At 41.2% G+C, this 23,460-nt stretch overlaps 1 protein-coding gene across 1 annotated transcript in view; it reads right to left on the reverse strand.

Annotated features, from left to right (window-relative positions):
• Window positions 1–9,391, reverse strand: part of LOC110532302 (potassium voltage-gated channel subfamily D member 1) — a 63,387-nt gene extending 53,996 nt beyond the window's left edge. The window contains exons 1-2 of the mRNA XM_021616066.3: window positions 9,185–9,391; window positions 6,195–8,075 (exon numbers count right to left, since the gene is read on the reverse strand). Of these exons, the coding sequence (XP_021471741.1) occupies window positions 6,195–7,309 (1,115 nt within the window). The 5' untranslated portion in view covers window positions 7,310–8,075; window positions 9,185–9,391. The remainder of the gene's footprint in view (window positions 1–6,194; window positions 8,076–9,184) is intronic.
• Window positions 9,392–23,460: the final 14,069 nt, after the last annotated feature.

The raw sequence follows: 23,460 nt of genomic DNA on the forward strand, positions 1-23,460 counted from the left end.
TATGCCACACCTGTCAGGTGGATGGATTATCTTGGCAAAGGAGAAAATGTTCACAAACATGGATGTAAACAAATTTGTGCACAGCATTTGAGAGAAATAAGCTTTTGTGCGTATGGAACATTTCTGTAATTATATTTTTGTTCAGTACATATAGACAACATAGAGATCACCATTGTGACTGATTTTACAGTATACAGTACCATTAAATAAAAGAAGGCCTCAATGGACTATTCAGTTGATACTTTGTTCAGTAGATGCCTACCCCTCCATCTGTTCAGTCACTGTTAAACTCCCTGAGTGCAGAAGTATACCACTTCATGATATGAAATAAGGCAAGGGCCAATACCTTCAGCCTGTTGTGTTTTGCTTATGTTGCCTTCTTTGGAGTAGAATCCCCTACAGAGCCACGTCTCCTCACTATGTGCTTTATTCTCAATGTTCGTCATAGTCCACAAAACAACTTTCATTCTCATTCTATTGCTGTGACCTGAGAATGGTCCCTGAAAGAACTCAACTCAGCTTAGCATTTGCACAGTGCACATGGAATATATTCTACAACAACTGGGTTATAACAAGAGTGTTAACCTAACACCAATTATCCTTTCCATTTCCATTGACCAATTTTCTAGACCAGAGAAAGTAGCATACTGTACAGCAGACCATTTGACTCCCAACTTGCAGTTCAGTGTCAATGGGTGGTGCCTTCATGACACTAATCTGCTCAATGCACCCTGTAGACCTTTTAGGGGTCAACAAATCCAGTTATCTGGAGAAAATCCAGTTGTCTGCTTTTTCCATAGATTATGAATAGCTTGTTACTGTCAAACTGCAGAGTACTGTCAAAATGGCAGCATAAGCATAAACTATAATGGTATATAAAACGGCTTAGGTATGCCTCCATGAAAAATGAACCCTCTCATGCCCTGACAAACAGTCAACGTCTCAGAAAGTAAAATATATAGTGAATGTTAGATTGCTGCTTTGGCACAGGCCTCTCTTTCTCCCTCTGAGAAGTGTTGGCTCCTAGGAACACTTTTTGTCATGCCATCCAGTGAATGAGAGCAGTTTGGGAACAAAAGGTCAGACCAATATGAAACATCATACAACACATGGCACTTGGATGACATGGTTCAAATCAGATTCTTCAACAAAATAAAATAAAACTAATTTCAAGTCAACTAGAATCATTCTCTTTATGGGTCTCCTCGACCTCCAGCAGCAATGTTAATACCACCAGCAGGTAGACAAGACAGGCCGTCTGGTACAGTACAGTATTTGGCTAGTGGAAGGCAATTTCTAAGTATCACATAATTCAGAAACTAGGATTAAGCCAGGTTACATCACAAGATAATACAATTATTCATAAATACTAAACCCAATCTCATGCACAGGAGCTCATGGTCAAACCTACACATGCATATCCAACAATTTGTCACGAATGATATCTGAAGTCAGTTATAAAACACTTTGAGTTATAAAACAGTTGGTGAGCCGTCAGTCAGCCTACTATTGTTCAAGGACAGCGGTGCTCCCAAAAGGCACTTATGTAATATAATAACAGATGGTGACTGAAGTGTATTGGGAGTGAATTACTCAAGAAAGGGGAAAGTGACGCAACGGGAGTAAAGAGGCTTGTCTTTTAACTGAAATTGAGGATTAGGATCAAAGTCAATAAGGTATTTCACATTTTAAAACGTATTTCACCTGTTCCTGATGGGATTGGACAGTTTTCGCTATCAACAAGGTATGCAAGATCTAGAAATACTGTATCAATATTAACTATTTGTTAATAAGAATATTTGTTGTATTCAAAGTTTAGAAATAATTGCTACATGTTGTGGGCAGGTTTTCACAGCTAGTTATTTCCTCCTACGCTATCTTGAATACTTATTTCCTTTCCTTCTAAACTATTGGCCAATGTGCTGGATGGGAATAGACCAAGGTCAAAATGGGAATGAAAAAAGCTCGATATGAAGTCCCATTAATGAGGAATCAAGTCGGTTGCCCCAGAGACGGGGTCAAGTAATTGCAAATAGAAACGTGTATTTATTGGAGCATCTATAAGTCTCCGAGTCTTTTCCCCTATGCTTGGATCAGCATACATGACTTGCAATCTTTCTGCTAACTAAGAATAAAGTATAACGTTTAACAAGCTATCATCAGTCTAGCCTGAACAGAATACATTACAGGAGATTGAATAACCATGCCAGCATAACACATGAACAATTTCCATTTTTTTTTTTTTATTACCATTGAGAATTACAGTGTACCGTTCTAATCTGAGCAGGAGTGGTTCCTTACACTATTAGGGAATCGTTCCATCTGCCTGTAATTCTGCCAGATCAAACCTCCTTGGCAAGCTGATAACCGTTTTTTGGACCGTATTAAATTCCTCTTCCGTATACACATTCTACTACAGCACAGTGCTGCATTTACATCTGGCTAAGACCAACTAAGGCCAAAATCAGTGTCATTAAGCCACTTCAAAGAAGTCTGAACATCAGTGAGGGATCGATCATCGGTTTGCTCTAACAATGCTAATACCATTATTGGAAACATGTTCCTAAATAGAAGAAAACATGTGTTCTGTAATAGTGTAACAGTCATCATCAGAACACAATTTTCAAATCTTTTTTCTCTTCAATTGAACTAGAATTCAGAGTAAAAACGGCATGAATAAGGGATTTGGGGAAATTATGCATGTTTCCATTTTGGGAGGATAGTGTCATATAACCGTTGACATACTCCAAACCTGAGTGGGTGCAATGATCGGGTTGGCAGAGGCCAATGAAATGTTCTTGTTAAGGTATATTTGGTAAGTAGACTACAGTATAATGGCAAAATGTTAGAATGTATCTTTACTTTCTATATGTTTCAACAATTGCACCAAAAAATGCAGCATATATCATAGAATACCGACAGCACAGTAGTCTCCAATCCTGAGTCCCTTCCCTCTGAAATGGTTAACACTGCACTGCTATTCACTCCATTAATAAAGGGTCCAGCTATATGGTAACATTTGATCAGAAATACCACAGCAAAATTATTTTCATGCAGTAGTTAGCCACAGTTTGGATAGCTTGTTAGCTAGCTGGCTGAAGCCAGCATCAAAGCTGGGCTGCGTTTCAAACTCAGAAAAGACACAACCTCGTCCACTTACCCTTGCCTTATGCCCTTGAGGGAATCCCCGAGGCCATATTTGTCGTCGGTCCAAATGATTAGCCAAGCAAGGGAAGTTTGCAACGTAAGCCCCTCAGCCCTAGTTTTTAATGGAGTTTGCGAGTGTACAATTATGTTCACTTCGGGGCCTGAAACGTCCCATAATTCAATTCACGATGATTATACATCCGCTAAGAAAAGTCAGCCAAAACTTAAAACCTCAACATACATGTGTAAGTAAAAACTAATGTAAATAAGTTAGAAATTGTGCTACTAATGCACAAACACGTCTCGTAAAAGTAATGATGTTTTTGTTTGGTTAGCTTTTGGAAATTGTAGAAATAAAATATGTTCCTTCTTCAGAAGTTTCAGCTAGGCAGGCAAATGTTAGTTAGCTAATTAATTTGCTAGCTATCATACAGTATACATATATTAATAATTATATAGTTAATATAAGTAGACATGCAATCATAATTGACTGTAGCGCATATAATGCTACCAGTGGCAGAAAACACAATCGTCGCAGGACGAATGAGTGACGAATTTCCGGGCAAGGGCGGTCCATTTAAAATTCACTCCTTCCTCCCTCGCCCCTTGACCTGCAAGTGTAAGCTCGTCAGACATCATGATACGTCATCAGAAGTGTCCACTTAATTTGAGGGTTAAGACGAGAGGTTGTGTCTGTTAAGTGTTTAGAATGCAGCCCTAGATTACTTATTGGGAAACAATATTTCTGCTAAATGTATACGTTTATTACGTTAATTAAGACACCTTATGTTGATGTTTACTTTATTTGGCAGTTACCTGTATATGAATGTTAGCTAGCTAGTTGCACATGTGTTGTGTCATTCAACAATTTCTTAACTCAAAAATGTTGCTTGCTAGCTAGTATTAGCTATTTGAATGGCAGCCTCATCACATCGATTGGGAATTCACTGACTGGCTATAGCTAGCGAACTAACTACATCATATCTATCTGCATATGAGTGAACATTTTTGTCATAAATGTTTATTCCCCAGATATACGAGGGCCTTCTCACATCATGTCGGTATCATTTCTGTTGTAATTTCTGATCCAGAAAAGGACTCACAAAAACCATGTCTGTAGCTTGTGTTGCTTGCAGTAAGCCATTGTTCTTTTCTTTTTGACCTGAAATGATGTAATTCATGACATCTTCACAAAAAAGTAGAAATGACAGCCAAAATGTAGCGATATACAAAAATGCTGTTGAGGCTTATTTAATGAAGCCTAAATTAGCATTGGCATTATGTTTTATAGATTGTGTCCTTTGCCTTTCACCTTTAATCAATTCCTGAAAAGAAGAGAAATGTCACTGCCATACATCTACATTGTTACATCTTCTCAGACTGCCTCCACACAATGCCCGGATCCAAAGTTCAAAACATGCCAAAATGACATCACACCTAAATGTGTCAAGTGGATTCGGGGGAAGGAAACAATAGGCCAAGGGAGCACTCCCTTCTCTCCTCTCCTTGGTTCTTATCGTTTACACACTGACACAGAAAAAGGCTCCACCTCCATCAATCAAATGGAAAGATGATGCTGTTGCAGTGATGAACAGAAACCTCGAGCAGTCCCTCCGACAGAGCTTATTTGTCCATTGATGGCAAGGCTGCTACACTGCTCATCAAGCAGCTCTTGCTACATCATTACCTGAGGGTGAAGCTACATTAATAAGCCAGCATTGGATAATGTAATTCAACATGAGATAAGATGGACACACAGATATATGTTACAAATCCACACCACAGGTGCTACATTAAAAGGCCAAAACCACACATATTATCCATTCTAGCAGTGCCAAATGGCCTATCTGAAATTCAAACAGCCATCTTCAAACGCAGATATTTTCCCCCCGGATGACTGTAATTCTACAGAGGAAATCAAGGAGATTGCATGAAGTTGTATGGCGTCATGGTACATTATCTCTCTACTCTACATGTCAATACATTGGATCGTCTCAGACTCCTGTTGGTTTGAAGTAGAAATTATAAAGGGGCCAAATGTTGTCAGGCAATATGGAGACGGTAGTAAAAGCATCTGTGCTGCGTTTGAGCCCATTTAGTGCTTGGACACATACTGTTTTGAGTTTAATGGCCTGGGAGATTGCCATCAAAACAAGCCGGATTACTCATGGACGTATTGGAGAAAGAGGCCTGGGAAAACACAGGGGCGAGGACCATGGCTCACTGGGGTACTGTTGTTCCTGTGGCCCAGCTGCACTTGAAATAATCCAACAGATGAGTCCTCAATCAACATAACAACATGTAGTCTCTGCCGCAGTGGTAGTCAGATGAAGGACAGTTTGAAACAGGGTGCAGCTCATCTGAGGTCCCTTAAATATCCCTTTTCCTGCACTCATTCTGCCTATTTAACTACCCTTCATCACAGTAAGATACTCATCTGCAAACCACTGCTTTTATTTCAGGAATTATCTTTGTTAGGATTTTGATGAATTAATAATGATTACATGTTTTCAAACCAAATTAAATGATGCGACAGGTTCCCTACATTGGGGAACTGTCATATAAAATTCTGCATCTTTGTACAGCACAAAATACTATTACATAACAATAAACCTTATGTCAAATTAAATAAGGTTACATGATTTTTGTACTACTCGATCTCAAATACAAACTGAAGACAATATTCTTAAACCCTGGTCGTTCACATCAAGTGCATGGAGTGGGCTGTAAAATCTTCTTAACACCATTCATTTCCCATTCACAGTAAACAAGCCATTACTCTCCCATTCATAACACACCTGCAGGGAGAGTGTTGGAGTGTGTGACACCTGAGAGCAGTGTAAAGATGAGGTGACGACAGGGGATTGAACAACTAAAATGACTCATTCACAGTCCAAGATATTTCTCAATTGATTCCACTGAGATTAGTACCACCATTTCATATTCAAGCAACACTGTATGTGGGTGGTAGAAGTTGCTATGGAACTGGTTATGATACTTTTACAGTTTATAAAGGTTAAGTAGTATAACAACATCCAAACACTTACCCCAGTGTTGTCATGGTGACGATGGTGTACCAGAAGGAGGCAGGGATGCTGGAAAACGTGGTTCCCTTGGTGCCTTTCTCAGCGTAGAACATGACGGTGGCAAAGATGATGACGGCCATGGTGAGGGAGAAGAGGAGGAAGCCCAGCTCCGAGGCGCAGGCTTGCAGCGTGCAGCCCAAGATACGCAGCCCCTGAGAGTGACGGGAGAACTTGAAGATACGGAACACCCGGAAGACTCGCAGGGTGACAAAGGCCCCACTGACTTCCTCATTCTCTGGCATGACAAGGCCAATGTAGAAGGGCAAGATGGCCACCACGTCTATCACGCTCATCACCGAACGCGCAAAATCACAGCGGCTGGGGGCAGCATACAGTCTCATGAGGTACTCAAAGGAGAAGATAAGCACACAGGCCGTGTCCAAACAAGAGAAGGCCACTGAAAACTTCTCACCACATGGCAGGTCCTTTATACTCCCTTTGATTGGTCGGCAGGGAACTGTTTCCACAACGTTGGCAATAACAGACACAGCGATGAAGAAGCCAGTGACATAGTAAAAAACCAAGGCCATGGTGCTCGTGTGAGGGTTCTCAAAGGCCCTCCATAGCCTCTCTCGTAATGTGGCGTCTGGGGGCAGGGGAGCGTCTCCAGCATTCTCTGCCTCGGTGTCCTCAGCCAAACGCTCCTGGTTCTCCTTCTTGCGATCCCGGTACTCTTCCATACAGCAGTCACCTATGATCTCCGGTATTATGCCATAGAAAGCCAGCTCTTCCTCAAAAGCCTGAATGCATTCATGTCGGGGGTAATGTAGCTTGCCTGTTCGAAAAAAGTTTAGTATATGGCGGAACATCTCTGGATCCCTGTCAAAGAAATATTCCTGAGTTTCCTCATTGTAGAAAAACTCCTTTTCTGAGCTGCCTAGAAGGGTGTCTGGGTAACGGTCCAAGGTGTTCTTCCATGTCTGAAAGCGTAGTCCACTCACATTTACAAACAAGATCTCATCACTGCGACTCTTTTTGTCCACAGGAGGCTTGGGCATGGTCTTTTGGGCCAGTGGTAGCCAGCCTACGGCTGCTGCCCGAGCAAAGGGCATCCATGTTGCAACTCCAGCAGCCATTTTTGTTTAGTAGCTTTTGTTTCAGGAGTAAGCCGGGATGGTGTGTAAAGGTACGGAGTGTTGTCTAGGTACTTGAGGGCTATTTCTGGGCCTTTTTCCGGATCAGGAGGAAAAGTATAGGTATATCCGATCTAATCATCCGAACTGAAGGCCTCAACAACCGGGTTGGCTTGCCTCCATTTCCAGTCTGTCAGTTTGTTTGTGCATTGGCTTCAGTAGGAGGGAAATGTAAGGCAGGCAGGGAGATGATAGTGTTTACATCATCAAAGAAAAGGGTCAAGATAAGGCAGTTGGGGACTGAACCTAAAGTTCAGGCCATTGGAATAGCTCAGGAAAACTAGGCCTGATTCATAAAACATCAGACTATTGACAGGGTTTGTATAAATAATAGCACAGTAATATTGTAGAACAATACTGTATATGGCTTTTCAGTAGTGTTAAAAATAAAATAAATAATAAGTCTCCGACCTTCGCTCACTGCCTCCCCTTTCTCAGAAGACAGATTAGTTGCAGCGCTGTGGTTTTTCAAATTCGTATTCAATTGTGATGATGGTCGCCGACGTTGCAAGATAGACACATTGCTTTCTCCCTTTCCCTCTCACTGTTGCTCTCCAGCTTTGATGATGGATGCCTCTCTCTGTCCCTTGGATTCTCTGCACAACCAAACCTTAAGTGTAATCGATTTCTTTGGTGTCAGAGGTCTTGTGAAAGGAAACGTTTGAGTCTTAGGCATTTCTATTCCTTGTATGGTCGTCCCTTTTTATACCTGTCAAGAAACACAACACACACAACTTAGATATTCCGCAGCACAAGCTGTAAAGGCATGCTATGTCTCTTTGTGTCACAGCTTGGGTGAACTTAGCATACAGTTTGCGTCAGTCTGTTTAAAAAGTCTGAGCTTCAATATACAAACAGAGTGGTCCCTCACAAAGAGAACTTTCAAGTTGACCACATTTTAATCGTATTTAGAACCTAGACCAAACATTTGTCCCAATAGAAATACACATGTTCATTTTGCACTGATTCTCAATTTGTACACATCAACCACTCAAAACCATAGGATAATGACATGACAAAATGCTAAAACACAACTGTACCTCTTCAGTATTAATCCACAAAGGGATTATGCTTTAAATGTGCAATAATGTAAACAACGCTAAATTGTATTTCAATATAAAAAGGTTTAACATTAAACGTCGAGATTAAATCAATTCTAAACAAATACAGATGACTGTATGTTCTTGTTCTTTTTATGTCACTCTTCTAAATAAGAGATGTGTGAGGGTGTATCCATGAAACATCTCGTCTGTCTTGTGAGGGGAACTGGAATGTGCCCCGACCCTAACCAACAGACAGGTGACCCAACCCAGATGCATTACAGTGCACAACATGCTCACCCAATCAAAAATCAATAAGACTCTATAACACAGCAACGCTGCTGCAGTGGACGCAAATTACATCCAAAACAGCTACTTCAGTATATAAAGAAAAACACAGCAATCTCACATATCAGTCGAGCACTAACGATTAGTTTACAAGTGAAATGAGGCTTTCATGCTGTGTTCACTTAGCCTTCTATGTAAATTGTTACTTCCATGTTCTCGTCATGTTGCTTAAAACCACATGGTCACGCAGTCAATGGAAAATGAAATACGAAATAGTCCTAAGGAAAAGGCATAATTTCAACTACATTATCTTTAGACTTAAATTCAGACAAGGGTCATAAAAAAATGTATGTGTATATGTCAGTGTATAGTAGAGTATGTTATGTGCATGTGTTGACATATGAACAGAAATCTGAATAACTCGTGAAGTTCTGTATTCCGTTACTATTAAGGCTTGGGTTGTAGCTAGAGCAATTAAGAGCTTACTTACCATGCATTAAAGCTGCAGACAATGTGGAAGAGAAAGCAAAGGCAATGAGAGAATTATAAGCAGCCCCTCTCCTGGAATCGAACCACATCGCACACCGGAGAGTGAGGGAGTGATTGTCATGCTTAGCCTTAGCTCCTCTCCTGTCCACTCTCTCCTCTCAGTCAGCTCTGTGCCTCCGCTTGCTCACACTTTCTCTAACTCTACCTCTCATTTGCTTGCACGACCCCCCCCCCCCCCCCACAACCTCTCTCTCTTTCTCTCTCGCTCTCTCTACTGCGCTCTCCCATCACATACACAATCACATACACACACTCCTTACCTCTTGAAAACACAAGAGCATCATACACTGGGAAATAAAGATGATGTTATTTGATACACAGAAATCCCAGACTACTGTTTTTGCATGCACCATGGCTTCAATCTGACTAAGCAATTTTACTGGGGGAATACACTTCACATTTTATACTCAGTCTCAAACCGTTCATAGAGATTCTTTTGCGAGCCTGTTTTCCTACAGTTCTTTTAGGGCAGCTTGATTAGGAAGTAGGGGTGGTATTTCAGGCAGTGTTTAAGCTTCAATTACCTACCCAAAAGAGAAAACAACACAGGCCTGCTATTCCCAAAAGCACTTAAGTAGTGTCACATTTGCCGTTCCACTTAGGATAACAAATAGAACGTTCAAATAGTTCTCAATACAACCTACCTGGATACTGTGCCTGGACTACATTTTAAAAAAGACAAATGAACGGCTGAGGAGAGAAGCTTGTGATGATGACAGACACAGCCTGAGGAGGAACATAGGATAAACAGCACCTTTAAGAAGAACATAAAGAAACAGCATACAAACACAAGCTCTGGTGAATCTATTCCCTCGCTTGAATTATTCATGTGGGCAAAAGCTGCATTCAGCACTCTAACATTCATTCAACCTACCATTTATAACCAGCCAATGGCCATGGACCGAAACAAACATACAGCACAAACCCACGTTTGTGAATGGGATAAACAGTTCATGCAACTGGTTCATTCTGTATGTATGGGTCTAGATTGTCAGCCTCCATAAAATAAATATATACAGTATGATGCACATCACATAGAAAATAATGTTTCGTATCAAAGAAACCTAAAACTGACAAATCTTGTGAAAGAACTGTACTGAACTGTACAGCTATCAGATATTGATCTGTTTGCCTTTGAAACCTTTGATGCAAAGGATCTGGAGCTAGATTAATCATTTTGTGGATCACGTGCTTCGTTTTCAATGCCCACTTGTTTATTTTCAATGAAACCATAGCCATCACAGCGCACATGTGACTCTCTTGCTCAAATTTCATGGTGAAAACCTGGTTTGACTGATACTAAACAAAAGGCCCTAAGACACACAACATGGATTCTTCACTGGCTTAAGCATGGATTTTTATATGGTGTTGGCATTCCTGCATTCAATAGTGAATAAAAACACTACCGATACATTTAACTGCAGTGAAGGGGAAAGCAAGGCAGAGGCGCTTCGTCAAAGGAAGATGGCTGAATTGCATTGAGGTGAATGACTTGATAGTGATAGAGGCTGCATCAAGACTCACTGCTCAAACTAATGTTAATGGTAATCATGGGCATGGCAGTTACTTAAAGGAACAGTTTCTCTCTTCCAATTGGTGAAGTAGTGATATGATATCCAATGGGCTTTGCTTTTCGTTAAAGTCAACTTTGATTGGCTGCTTCTGCAGTATGTATTATCTTATTAATAATTCACCAATCTCAGTGCGGTCAGGTGCAGAGTGGAAGTAATGGGATGGAGAAACATTTCAAGAGTGAATGAATAAATACAATACAAGGAATGATGATGGGAAAAGGAGAAGCTCACTGGTTAGTCTCTACTTGCCCCTGCAGCTGTCTGATGTGTGTGTTTGTGTTCCACTTTAACAGTAACTGTATGACCGTTTTACTTGTTCCATGACTTGCTCTGGTTAGATTCGCCTTGTGTGGGAGGGTGGGGTAAATTGAGCCATTATTATTTTTTATTTTTTACATTCAACAAAGATATCTACATATATTTCAGGATGTTGTGTATCCCTGAAAAAAAATATATATTTCATGTAAACATTACAGTTTTGAAAACATAGCTTGTGCAAAAAAAAAGTGGTCTCTTGGCACAACTTACCCCTGGTATTGGGTAGGTTGAGCCGCGGGACAGGGTAAGCTAAGCCGCCTACACATTTCTGTACTGAATTAAATATTACCAATACCTTTGAAAAACCATGTCTATGTTTATTTCCCAAACACAATTAATCACAATCACCATTTAAAAACACAGGCTTAACACCTATCTCATATCCCAGCGATAATGCTTTACATTACGCCTGGAATGAAAACACTTACATTTGCTCAACTTGCTATTGGCTCAACTTAAGGCAAGCATTTTGACTATATTAGCCCACACAGCTACAAAGATGCACTTTCATGCTAGGTTTAGGACCTCATATTGAAGGTTAAAGGACCCCAACTGACGTATAGAACAACCTTACAACTATCTACTTTGGTTTAGATACAAGCATCATGAAACTGACAACACAATAAATTCCTTTGACACATTTATTTGGACCTAACTTGCTCACCACTTTTTCCATGTGTTTTTTCCCATAAAATCATGACCTCTTCCTAAATACGATATTTTGTCAAATTATTATTTTTATATGGTTTTTGTAGAAACAAGGCTGGTTCAACTTACCCTTTTGGCTCAACTTACCCCACTCTCCCATATGGTTCACTGAGTTATTTTCACCTCCTGTTCTCCAGGTACATTTTCCTCTTAATTCAGCTAAGAGCCGTCAGCTCTTATCACATCCAACAACACAATTCCACAAAGCTGATTTGAGAGCTTTACAGTATGCTACACTAGATTTCAAGAGAACTGCTTTCTTAGCTATGCAAACATCATCACTGCCACGGTGTCACCATCAAACTTCACGTGGTTAGTAACACATCTACTACAGTTAAAATAGCTACCTACCTCAAATACACTGACCCCCCTTGGGTTGTGCCATGGCGGAGATCTTTGTGGGCTATACTCGGCCTTGTCTCAGGATGGTAAGTTGGTGGTTGAAGATATCCCTTTAGTGGTGTGGGGGCTGTGCTTTGGCAAAGTGGGTGGGGTTATATCCTTCCTGTTTGGCCCTGTCCGGGGGTGTCATCGGATGGGGCCACAGTGTCTCCTGACCCCTCCTGTCTCAGCCTCCAGTATTTATGCTGCAGTAGTTTATGTGTCGGGGGGCTAGGGTCAGTTTGTTATATCTGGAGTACTTCTCCTGTCCTATCCGGTGTCCTGTGTGAATTTAAGTATGCTCTTTCTAATTATCTCTTTCTCTCTTTCTTTCTCTCTCTTGGAGGACCTGAGCCCCAGGACCATGCCTCAGGACTACCTGACATGATGACTCCTTGCTGTCCCCAGTCCTCCTGGCCGTGCTGCTGCTCCAGTTTCAACTGTTCTGCCTGTGATTATTATTATTTGACCATGCTGGTCATTTATAAACATTTGAACATCTTGGCCATGTTCTGTTACAATCTCCACCTGGCACAGCCAGAAGAGGACTGGCCACCCCACATAGCCTGGTTCCTTTCTAGGTTTCTTCCTAGGTTTTGGCCTTTCTAGGGAGTTTTTCCTAGCCACCGTGCTTCTACACCTGCATTGCTTGCTGTTTGGGGTTTTAGGCTGGGTTTCTGTACAGCACTTTGAGATATCAGCTGATGTACGAAGGGCTATATAAATACATTTGATTTGATTTGATGATCTCATCTATACTGAACAAAAATATAAACACAACAATTTCAAAGATTTTACTGACTTAGAGTGCACATAAGGAAATCAGTCAATTGAAAAATTAATTAGGCCCTAGTCTACGGATTTCACATTATTGGGAATACAGATATGCATCTGTTGGTCACAAATACTGAAAAAAAAGGTAGGGGTGTGGATCAGAAAACCAGTCAGTATCTGCTTTGACCACCATTTGCTTCATGCAGCGCGAGACATCTCCTTCACATAGAGTTGATCAGGCTGTTGATTGTGGCCTGTGAAAGGTTGTTCAACTCCTCTTTAATTGCTGTGTGAAGTTGCTGGATATTGGCGGGACCTGGAACACGCTGTCGTACCCGTCAATCCAGAGCATGCCAAAATAGCTCAATGAGTGACATGACTGGTGAGTATGCAGGCGATGGAAGAACTGGGACATTTTCAGCTTCCAGGAAATGTGTACAGATCCGTGTGACATGGGGCTGTGCATTATCATGTTGAAACATTATCATGTTGAAACATTATCATGTTGAAACATGAGGTGATGGCAGAGGATGAATGGCACCACAATGGGCCTCAGGATCTCGTCACGGTATCTCTGTGCATTCAAATTGCCATCGATAAAATGCAATTCTGTTTATTGTCTGTAGCTTATGCCTGCCCATACCATAACCCCAACACCATCAAGGGGCACTCTGTTCACAACGTTGACATCAGCAAACCGCTCGCCCACACAATGCCATACACGTGGTCTGCGGTTGAGTGGACCGTTGGACGTACTGCCAAATTCTCTAAAACTATGTTGGCTTATGGTAGAGAAATGACAATTCAATTCTCTGGCAACAGCTCTGGTGGACATTCCTGTAGTCAGCATGCCAAAAGCATGCTCCCTCAAAACTTGAGATATCTGTGGCATTGTGCTGTGTGACAAAACTGCACATTTGAGAGTGGCCTTTTATTGTCCCCAGTACAAGGCGCACCTGTGTAATGATCATGCAGTTTAATTAGCTTGTTGATATGCCACACCTTTCAGGTGGATGGATTATCTTGGCAAAGGAGAAAGGCTCACTAACAGGGATGTAACATTTGTGCACAAAATATGAGAGAAAGAAGCATTTTGTGCGGATAGAACATTTTATTTCAGCTCATGAAACATGGGCCCAACACTTTACATTTATATTTGTATATTTTTGTTCAGTGTAGATTACACTTACTTTAGCAACACCCAAATGGACAATAACAAAAGCCACATAAATCAGAAATCATATATGGACATCAATTGGTGATTTAAACATTACAAAGTTACCATAGTAACTGTATTCCACATTTGGTGAGTTCCTTCCTTCCTACACGCTTAGAAAATAATATGATATCTAGAACCTAAAAGGGTTCTTCAGCTGTCTCCAAAGGAGAACACTTTGAAGAACCCTATTTGGTTCCAGGTAGAATCCTTTCCACAGAGAGTTCTACATGGGACTCAAAAGGGTTCTACCTGGAACCAAAAAGGGTTCTCCTATGGGGACAGCCAATGAACCCTTATGGAACACGTTTTTGTAAGTGCACTCCTGATACTCTGAAATGTTAGCAGACTGGCTCACATGAGTCTGGAGAGCAACATCTAACAACCCATTACTTTAATGTGTAGCAACCTGGTTAGAAATAGGAGACTTTACACTTTTACATTTACCATCCAGTGAAACTTTATGTCCACAATTTGACTCTTAGAGCACTACTACGGTACATGAAGAAGAATCATAATACCTACTTGCCATCTGAGCTCCTTGTATGTTGGCCTGTACTATACTTGAGGGCAGTATATGTTTTGTTTAAATTATCGCTACCTTTCTATGAATGATTACAGAGATGTGTAAAAAGGTTAGCACTTCATTCCAACACTTCAGACGCTCGCACAGCTTCATCTGACTGCAGGCCAATGCTTGACTTGTCATTTCTCATAGACCCCTTTCCAATACACGACACACTGACGTCACGCAGAAATGCGTGCGACTCTTGGCAGCAGTAAGAAAGCCATCGCCATCTGCACCCATTCAACATAGCCTGGATTTATGTTTTTATTACTTGTAAACCAAATAACTTTTTGGGGTTCTCAATGATGTTTTGATTCTTGCTTGAACAGCCGTTAAGATTATATTTGGTTGTGATCTTTTCAAAATAACTATTTTGGATGCAGCAGCTCATTGGTATAGGCTGTAGCAAAAGCCAAAGAGCCATTGTACTGGTTGAAGTTTAAGTGTTTTTTAAAGTATAATGCAGTGTATATGCGATGATGACGCACACGCACATATTATATTAAGCAGGACATTCATATGAGCCTTAAAATCCCAAAGTATTGTGTAATGCATACATAAGCAACATGTAAATATAGGCTTTTTTTGCTGCCCTCTTGTTCTGCCAGCAACTGGCACGCATCGCTCTCGTACGGCAAGGTTTGCAAACACAGAAAGGGGTCTATTGGGATGGGCAACTGGCGGCTCTCAGATCAATTCCCTCCAACACACACATTTATTTGTTATAATATTGCGAGTTGCAATAGTAGAACACACAAGGTGCAATTGTGAATTTTGGTTGTGCATCAGCAGTTCTTCTCTTGTATGTCAGTCACTGATAGTCACTCAATTAGCCCATGTCAGCTAACATTTTCAGATTGGTAAGTTAGACTAGCAGCCAGCTACAGTTCCTTCAGAAAGTATTCACACCCCTTGACTAATTCCAAATTTTGTCGTGTTACAGCCTGAACTCAAAATGGATTAAATATATTTCCTCTCTCACCCATCTACATGCAATACCCTATAATGACAGTGAAAACATGTTTTTAGAAATGTTTGCAGATTGATTGAAAATGAAATACAGAAATATCTAATTTACATAAGTATTCACACCCCTGAGTCAACACATGTTCGAGTGATTACAGCTGAGAGTCTTTCTGGATAAGTCTTTAAGAGCTTTGCACACCTGGATTGTACAATATTTTCAGCTCTGTCAAGTTGGTTGTTGATCATTGCTAGACAGCTATTTTCATGTCTTTCCATAGATTTTCATGCCGATTTAAGTCAAAACTGTAACTAGGCCATTCAGGAATATTCAATGTCATCTTGGTAAGCAAATCCAGTGTATATTTGGCTTGTGTTTTAGGTTTTTGTCTTGCTGAAAGGTGAATTAGTCTCCCAGTGTGTGTTGGAAAGCAGACTGAACCAGGTTTTCCTCTAGGTTTTCCTCCCGTGTTGCTCAGTTGGTAGAGCATGGTGCTTGCAACACCAAGGTTTGGGTTCGATTCCCACGGGGGACCAGTACAAAGAAAAGTTGTAAAAATGATGCCCTCATTACTGTAAGTCGTTCTGGATAAGAGCTTCTGCTAAATGACAAAACATTTAAATGTGTTGCATTTATTTTTATCTCCCACCATCATGCTTGAAAATAATGAAGAGTGGTATTCAGTGATGTGTTGTGTTGGATTGTACCAAACACGACACTTTGTTTTCCGGACATCAAGTTAATTTCTTTGCCACATTGTTTGTAGTATTACTTTAGTGCCTTGTTGCAAACAGGATGAATGTTTTGGAATATGTTTATTCTCTACAGGCTTCCTTCTTTTCACTCTGTCATTTAGGTTAGTATTGTGGAGTAACTACAGTGTTAATCCACCCTCAGTTTTCTCCTATCACAGTCATTAAACTCCGTAAGTATTTTAAAGTCACCATTGGCCTCATGGTGAAATCCCTGAGTGGTTTCCTTCATCTCCGGCAACTGAGTTAGGAAGGACCCCGGTATCTTTTTAGTGACTGGGTGTATTAAAACACCATCCAAAGAGTAATTAATAACTTCACCATACTTAAAGAGATATTCAATGTCTGTTTTTTTGTTTTTTTTACCCATCTACCAATATCTGCCCTTCTTTGCGAGGCATTGAAAAACCTCCCTGGTCTTTGTGGTTGAATCTGTGTTTGAAATTCACTGCTCAACTGAGGGACCTTACAGATAATTAATTGTATGTTTGGGGTACAGATATGAGGTAGTCATTCAAAAGTCATGTTAAACACTATTACTGCACACAGAGTCCATGCAACTTATTATGTGACAGGTTAAACAAAGTTTAACTCCTGAACATATTTAGGCTTGCCAGAACAAAAGGGTTGAATACTTATTGACTCAAGACATTACAGTTTTTCATTTTTAATTAATTTGTAAAAATTCCACTTTGACATTATGGGTATTGTGTGTAGGCCAGTGACACATGTCAATTTATTCCATTTAAAATTCAGGCTGTAACACAACGAAATGTGGAAAAGGTCAAGGGGTGTGAATACTTTCTGAAGGCATTGTATCTATAAATCTAGTAATCATGGTCAAATTACCGGCCCGGTGGTCCCACATTGATTTTGCTAGTCAGTCTCACTCAGATATCATATTAAAAACTGCAAAAATGTGTAACGTGTACGCTGGGAGTTAGGAAGAAAGTACAGGGAGTGAATAATTTAATAAATAAACGAACATGGAATTATTAGGAAATGGAAGACATACAAGACCATTGATAATCTCCCTCGATCTGGGGCTCCACGCAAGATCTTACCCCGTGGGGTCAAAATGATCACAAGAACGCTGAGCAAAAATCCCAGAACCCAACGGGGAGACCTAGTGAATGGCCTGCAGAGAGCTGTGACCAAAGTAACAAAGCCTACCATCAGTAACACACTACGCCACCAGGGACTCAAATCCTGAAGTGCCAGACAGGTCCCCTTGGTTAAGCCAGTACATGTCCAGGCCCGTCTTTTTATTTTTTCAATTTTTTTATTTCACCTTTATTTAACCAGGTAGGCAAGTTGAGAACAAGTTCTCATTTACAATTGCGACCTGGCCAAGATAAAGCAAAGCAGTTTGACCCATACAACGACACAGAGTTACACATGGAGTAAAACAAACATACAGTCAATAATACAGTATAAACAAGTCTATATACGATGTGAGCAAATGAGGTGAGATAAGGGAGGTAAAGGCAAAAAAAGGCCAAGGTGGCAAAGTAAATACAATATAGCAAGTAAAACACTGGAATGGTAGATTTGCAGTGGAAGAATGTGCAAAGTAGAAATAAAAAATTATGGGGTGCAAAGGAGCAAAATAAATAAATAAATAAAATAAATACAGTAGGGAAAGAGGTAGTTGTTTGGGCTAAATTATAGGTGGGCTATGTACAGGTGCAGTAATCTGTGAGCTGCTCTGACAGTTGGTGCTTAAAGCTAGTGAGGGAGATAAGTGTTTCCAGTTTCAGAGATTTTTGTAGTTCGTTCCAGTCATTGGCAGCAGAGAACTGGAAGGAGAGGCGGCCAAAGAAAGAATTGGTTTTGGGGGTGACTAAAGAGATATACCTGCTGGAGTGTGTGCTACAGGTGGGAGATGCTATGGTGACCAGCGAGCTGAGATAAGGGGGGACTTTACCTAGCAGGGTCTTGTAGATGACATAGAGCCAGTGGGTTTGGCGACGAGTATGAAGCGAGGGCCAGTCAACGAGAGCGAACAGGTCACAATGGTGGGTAGTATATGGGGCTTTGGTGACAAAACGGATAGATAGACTGCATCCAATTTGTTGAGTAGGGTATTGGAGGCTATTTTGTAAATGACATCGCCGAAGTCGAGGATTGGTAGGATGGTCAGTTTTACAAGGGTATGTTTGGCAGCATGAGTGAAGGATGCTTTGTTGCGAAATAGAAAGACAATTCTAGATTTAACTTTGGATTGGAGATGTTTGATGTGGGTCTGGAAGGAGAGTTTACAGTCTAACCAGACACCTAGGTATTTCTAGTTGTCCACGTATTCTAAGTCAGAACCGTCCAGAGTAGTGATGTTGGACAGGCGGGCAGGTGCAGGCAGCGATCGGTTGAAGAGCATGCATTTAAGAGCAATTGGAGGCCACGGAAGGAGAGTTGTATGGCATTGAAGCTTGCCTGGAGGGTTGTTAACACAGTGTCCAAAGAAGGGCCAGAAGTATACAGAATGGTGTCGTCTGCGTAGAGGTGGATCAGAGACTCACCAGCAGCAAGAGCGACATCATTGATGTATACAGAGAAGAGAGTCGGTCCAAGAATTGAACCCTGTGGCACCCCCATAGAGACTGCCAGAGGTCCGGACAGCAGACCCTCCGATTTGACACACTGAACTCTATCAGAGAAGTAGTTGGTGAACCAGGCGAGGCAATCATTTGAGAAACCAAGGCTGTCGAGTCTGCCGATGAGGATGTGGTGATTGACAGAGTCAAAAGCCTTGGCTAGATCAAGGGTTTGGGGTTTTAGACTGGGTTTCTGTACAGCACTTTGAGATATCAGCTGATGTACGAAGGGCTACATAAATAAATTTGATTTGATTTGATTTGATTTGATTGGGAGAATGTCATATGGTCAGATGAAACCAAAATATAACTTTTTGGTAAAAACTCAACTTGTCGTGTTTGGAGGACAAAGAATGCTGAGTTGCATCCAAAGAACACCATACCTACTGTGAAGCATGGGGGTGGAAACATCATGCTTTGGGGCTGTTTTTCTGCAAATGGACCAGGATGACTGATCCGTGTAAAGGAAAGAATGAATGGGGCCATGTATCGTGAGATTTTGAGTGAAAACCTCCTTCCATCAGCAAGGGCATTGAAGATGAAACGTGGCTGGGTCTTTCAGCATGACAATGATCCCAAACACACCGCCCGGGCAACGAAGGAGTGGCTTCGTAAGAAGCATTTCAAGGTCCTGGAGTGGCCTAGCCAGTCTCCAGATCTCAACCCCATATAAAATCTTTGGAGGGAGTTGAAAGTCCGAGTTGCCCAGCAACAGCCCCAAAACATCACTGCTCTAGAGGAGATCTGCATGGAGGAATGGGCCAAAATACCAGCAACAGTGTGTGAAAACCTTGTGAAGACTTTGACCTCTGTCATTGCCAACAAAGGTTATATAACAAAGTATTGAGATAAACTTTTATTATTGACCAAATACTTATTTTCCACCATAATTTGCAAATAAATTCATTAAAAATCCTACAATGTGATTTTCTGGATTTTTTTTCTCATTTTATCTGTCATAGTTGAAGTGTACCTATGATGAAAATAGGCCTCTCTCATCTTTTTAAATGGGAGAACTTGCACAATTGGTGGCTGACTAAATACTTTTTTGCCCCACTGTACGTGACAAAATGTCTCTACATCCCATGACAAAATGTGTAGAATTGCAGCAAACCTGCGTTTTATTTTTTTCACCCCATGGTGATTTTTTTGTGGCCCCCACCCCCATCAAAGTTGCCCATCCCTGCTCTACACATCCACATTACACTGTATGGCCCGCTATCCAAGAAAGACACAATAGTGAAATATATGCCCACTTGCTTTTCGACCATACAGTTAAATATCCATCACTATCAATCATAGCATTTCCAATTGTTCATAAGTAGGTAGTACAATATGATTTACTATCAAATGAGATTGGCACTTTCCCTTTTATAGGCCCATCTCTATTGCATACTAAACTCAGCAAAAAAATAAACGTTCCTTTTTCAGGACCCTGTCTTTCAAAGATAATTTGTAACAATCCAAATTACTTCACAGATCTTCATTGTAAAGAGTTTAAACACTGTTTACCATGCTTGTTCAATGAACCATAAACAATTAATGAACATGCACCTGTGGAATTAAGACACTAACAGCTTACAGACGGTAGGCAATTAAGGTGACAGTTATGAAAACTTAGGACACTAAAGAGGCCTTTCTACTGACTCTGAAAAACACCAAAAGAAAGATGCCCAGGGTCCCTGCTCACCTGCGTGAACGTGCCTTAGGCATGCTGCAAGGAGGCATGAGTACAGCAGATGTGGCTAGGGCAATAAATTGCAATGTTCCTACTGTGAGATGCCTAAGACAGCTCTACAGGGAGACAAGATGGACAGCTAATTGTCCTCGCAGTGGCAGACCACGTGTAACAACACCTGTACAGGATCGGTACATCTGAACATTACACCTGCGGGACAGGTACAGGATGGCAACAACAACTGCTTGAGTTACACCAGGAATGCACAATCCCTCCATCAGTGCTCAGACTGTCTGCAATAGGCTGAGAGAGGCTGGACTGAGGGCTTGTAGGCCTGTTGTAAGGCAGGTCCTCACTAGACATCACCGGCAACAACATTGCCTATGGGCACAAACCCACCGACGCTGGACCAGACAGGACTGGCAAAAAGTGCTCTTCTGTGACGAGTCGCAGTTTTGTCTCACCAGGGGTGATGGTCAGATTCGCGTTTATCATTGAAGGAATGAGCGTTAGACGGAGGCCTGTACTCTGGAGCAGGATCCATTTGGAGGTGGAGGAGCCATCATGGTCTGGGGCGGTGTGTCACAGCATCATCGGACTGAGCTTGTTGTCATTTCAGGCCATCTCAATGCTGTGTGTTACAGGGAAGACATCCTCCTCCCTCATGTGGTACCCTTCCTGCAGGCTCATCCTGTCATGACCCTCCAGCATGACAATGCCACCAGACATACTGCTCGTTCTGTGCGTGATTTCCTGCAAGACAGGAATGTCAGTGTTCTGCCATGGCCAGCGAAGAGCCAAGATCTCAATCCCATTGAGCACGTCTGGGACCTGTTGGATCGGAGAGTGAGGGCTAGGGCCATTCCCCCCAGAAATGTCCGAGAACTTGCAGGTGCCTTGGTGGAGTGGGGTAACATCTCACAGCAAGAACTGGCAAATCTGGTGCGTGCAGTCCATGAGGAGGAGATGCACTGCAGTACTTAATGGAGCTGGTGGCCACACCAGATACTGACTGTTACTTTTGATTTTGACCCCCCTTTGTTCAGGGACACATTATTCCATTTATGTTAGTCACATGTCTATGGAACTTGTTCAGTTGATGTCTCAGTTGTTGAATCTTATGTTCATACAAATATTTACACATTTTAAGTTTGCTGATAATAAACACAGTTATTTGACAGTGAGAGGACGTTTCTACACAAGGACTAATATTGCAATAGCCACCTGTAATACTAAAACAATGACAGGATGTGTGATGCATACAATGGCAAAGTCAAGGCCTTCGAGCCCTTTATATAACTGTTTTTCCCAGAACATGTTAGTCTAGGTGAAATAGGGACCCATTAATAAAATATGAGGATGAACTCACATGGAATGGGTTTAATTCAGACACAAAGATATGAGTTAAAAGCTATGGAATGGTAATGTGGCTGAAATTGCATTTGACAGCACTCTCCAAAATCCTGAGTGCGACCTCCCAAATGTACTTATCCCTTTTGAGGACATCCAGTGGAACAAAAACATACCATTATTCATAGCAGCCTTCTTTACCTATGCACAGCACAGATCATACCTTACGAAGCATACAGTAGCCTCCAATACAATAACACTATTTTAATTCTGCCTCAAGATTGGTACCACAGAGGTACCAGAGCGACCAGAATAGATAGTGATTTGATCATCAAGATAAGTTAGCAATACAGTTATGCAGTGACTTCTCCATCAAGCCTGACATATCACTTTGATAAGACCAAATCAAATAAGAATGCCTATAATGCTTCCAGAGAAGGCAAGCATCTTAACCACACACATACCACGGTGCAGTATGGTGTACACTTTCCATATGAAAAGAGTATTCTAATGGGACACTGTAGTATTCATTCGAGTTGAATGTTTACCTAACAGGTGGCAGATTTTTTATTAAACCTTTATTTAACCAGGCAAGTCTATTAATAACAAATTGTTATTTATAATGACGGACTGGCAAGAGGCAAAAGGCCTCCTGTGGGGACAGGGTCGGATAAAAAAGAAAACAATGTAAGACAAAACGGACGACACAGATATAAGACTTTGGCAACAGCACAAATACAACAGAAAACAAACAGTGGATGTGTGTGTCCGTTCTATGGAACGTTCTTCCAAGATAGTAATTACCATGCATTTTATTTCAGAGGGATTCAGAACAAACTTCAAATCATGCAGATTCTGTTAAATGATGTTAAAAGCTTTTTGAGCTTTTTCAAAAGCCAAAGTCAAACTGCTGCTGCCACTTGACTAGAGAACAGTGTCATCCGCATAAAAACATGCATCAGCTATCTTAATATGTCTCCCAATGTTGTTGATATAGATAATAAACAGCAGGGGACCTAAAATTGATCGAGGCAGAACTCGGCATAACTCTGCGGTGTCCAACTTACAACCATCTGCCTTAACACTAGGGGTGGAACGGTTCACTAAACCCACAGTTCGGTACGTACTGCGGTTTTGGGGTCACGGTTCAGTTCGGTTTCGGTACAGCAGGAAAATGAAATGCCGTTCACAATGTTCAGCATTCACAATGTTCCTAGCATTGTCTGTTGTGAGAGGATTGTTGGGCCTCTCAAGTTTCCACTCTTATGCTGCTTTTGTAACCATGTGGGAGGTGGGAATTTGCCAGTCGTAAATACCAGTTGGATACATTCATGAGATTT

Source organism: Oncorhynchus mykiss, chromosome 9, assembly GCF_057628025.1.
Source record: "Oncorhynchus mykiss isolate SJ-2025 chromosome 9, ASM5762802v1, whole genome shotgun sequence".
NCBI lineage: Eukaryota > Metazoa > Chordata > Actinopteri > Salmoniformes > Salmonidae > Oncorhynchus > Oncorhynchus mykiss.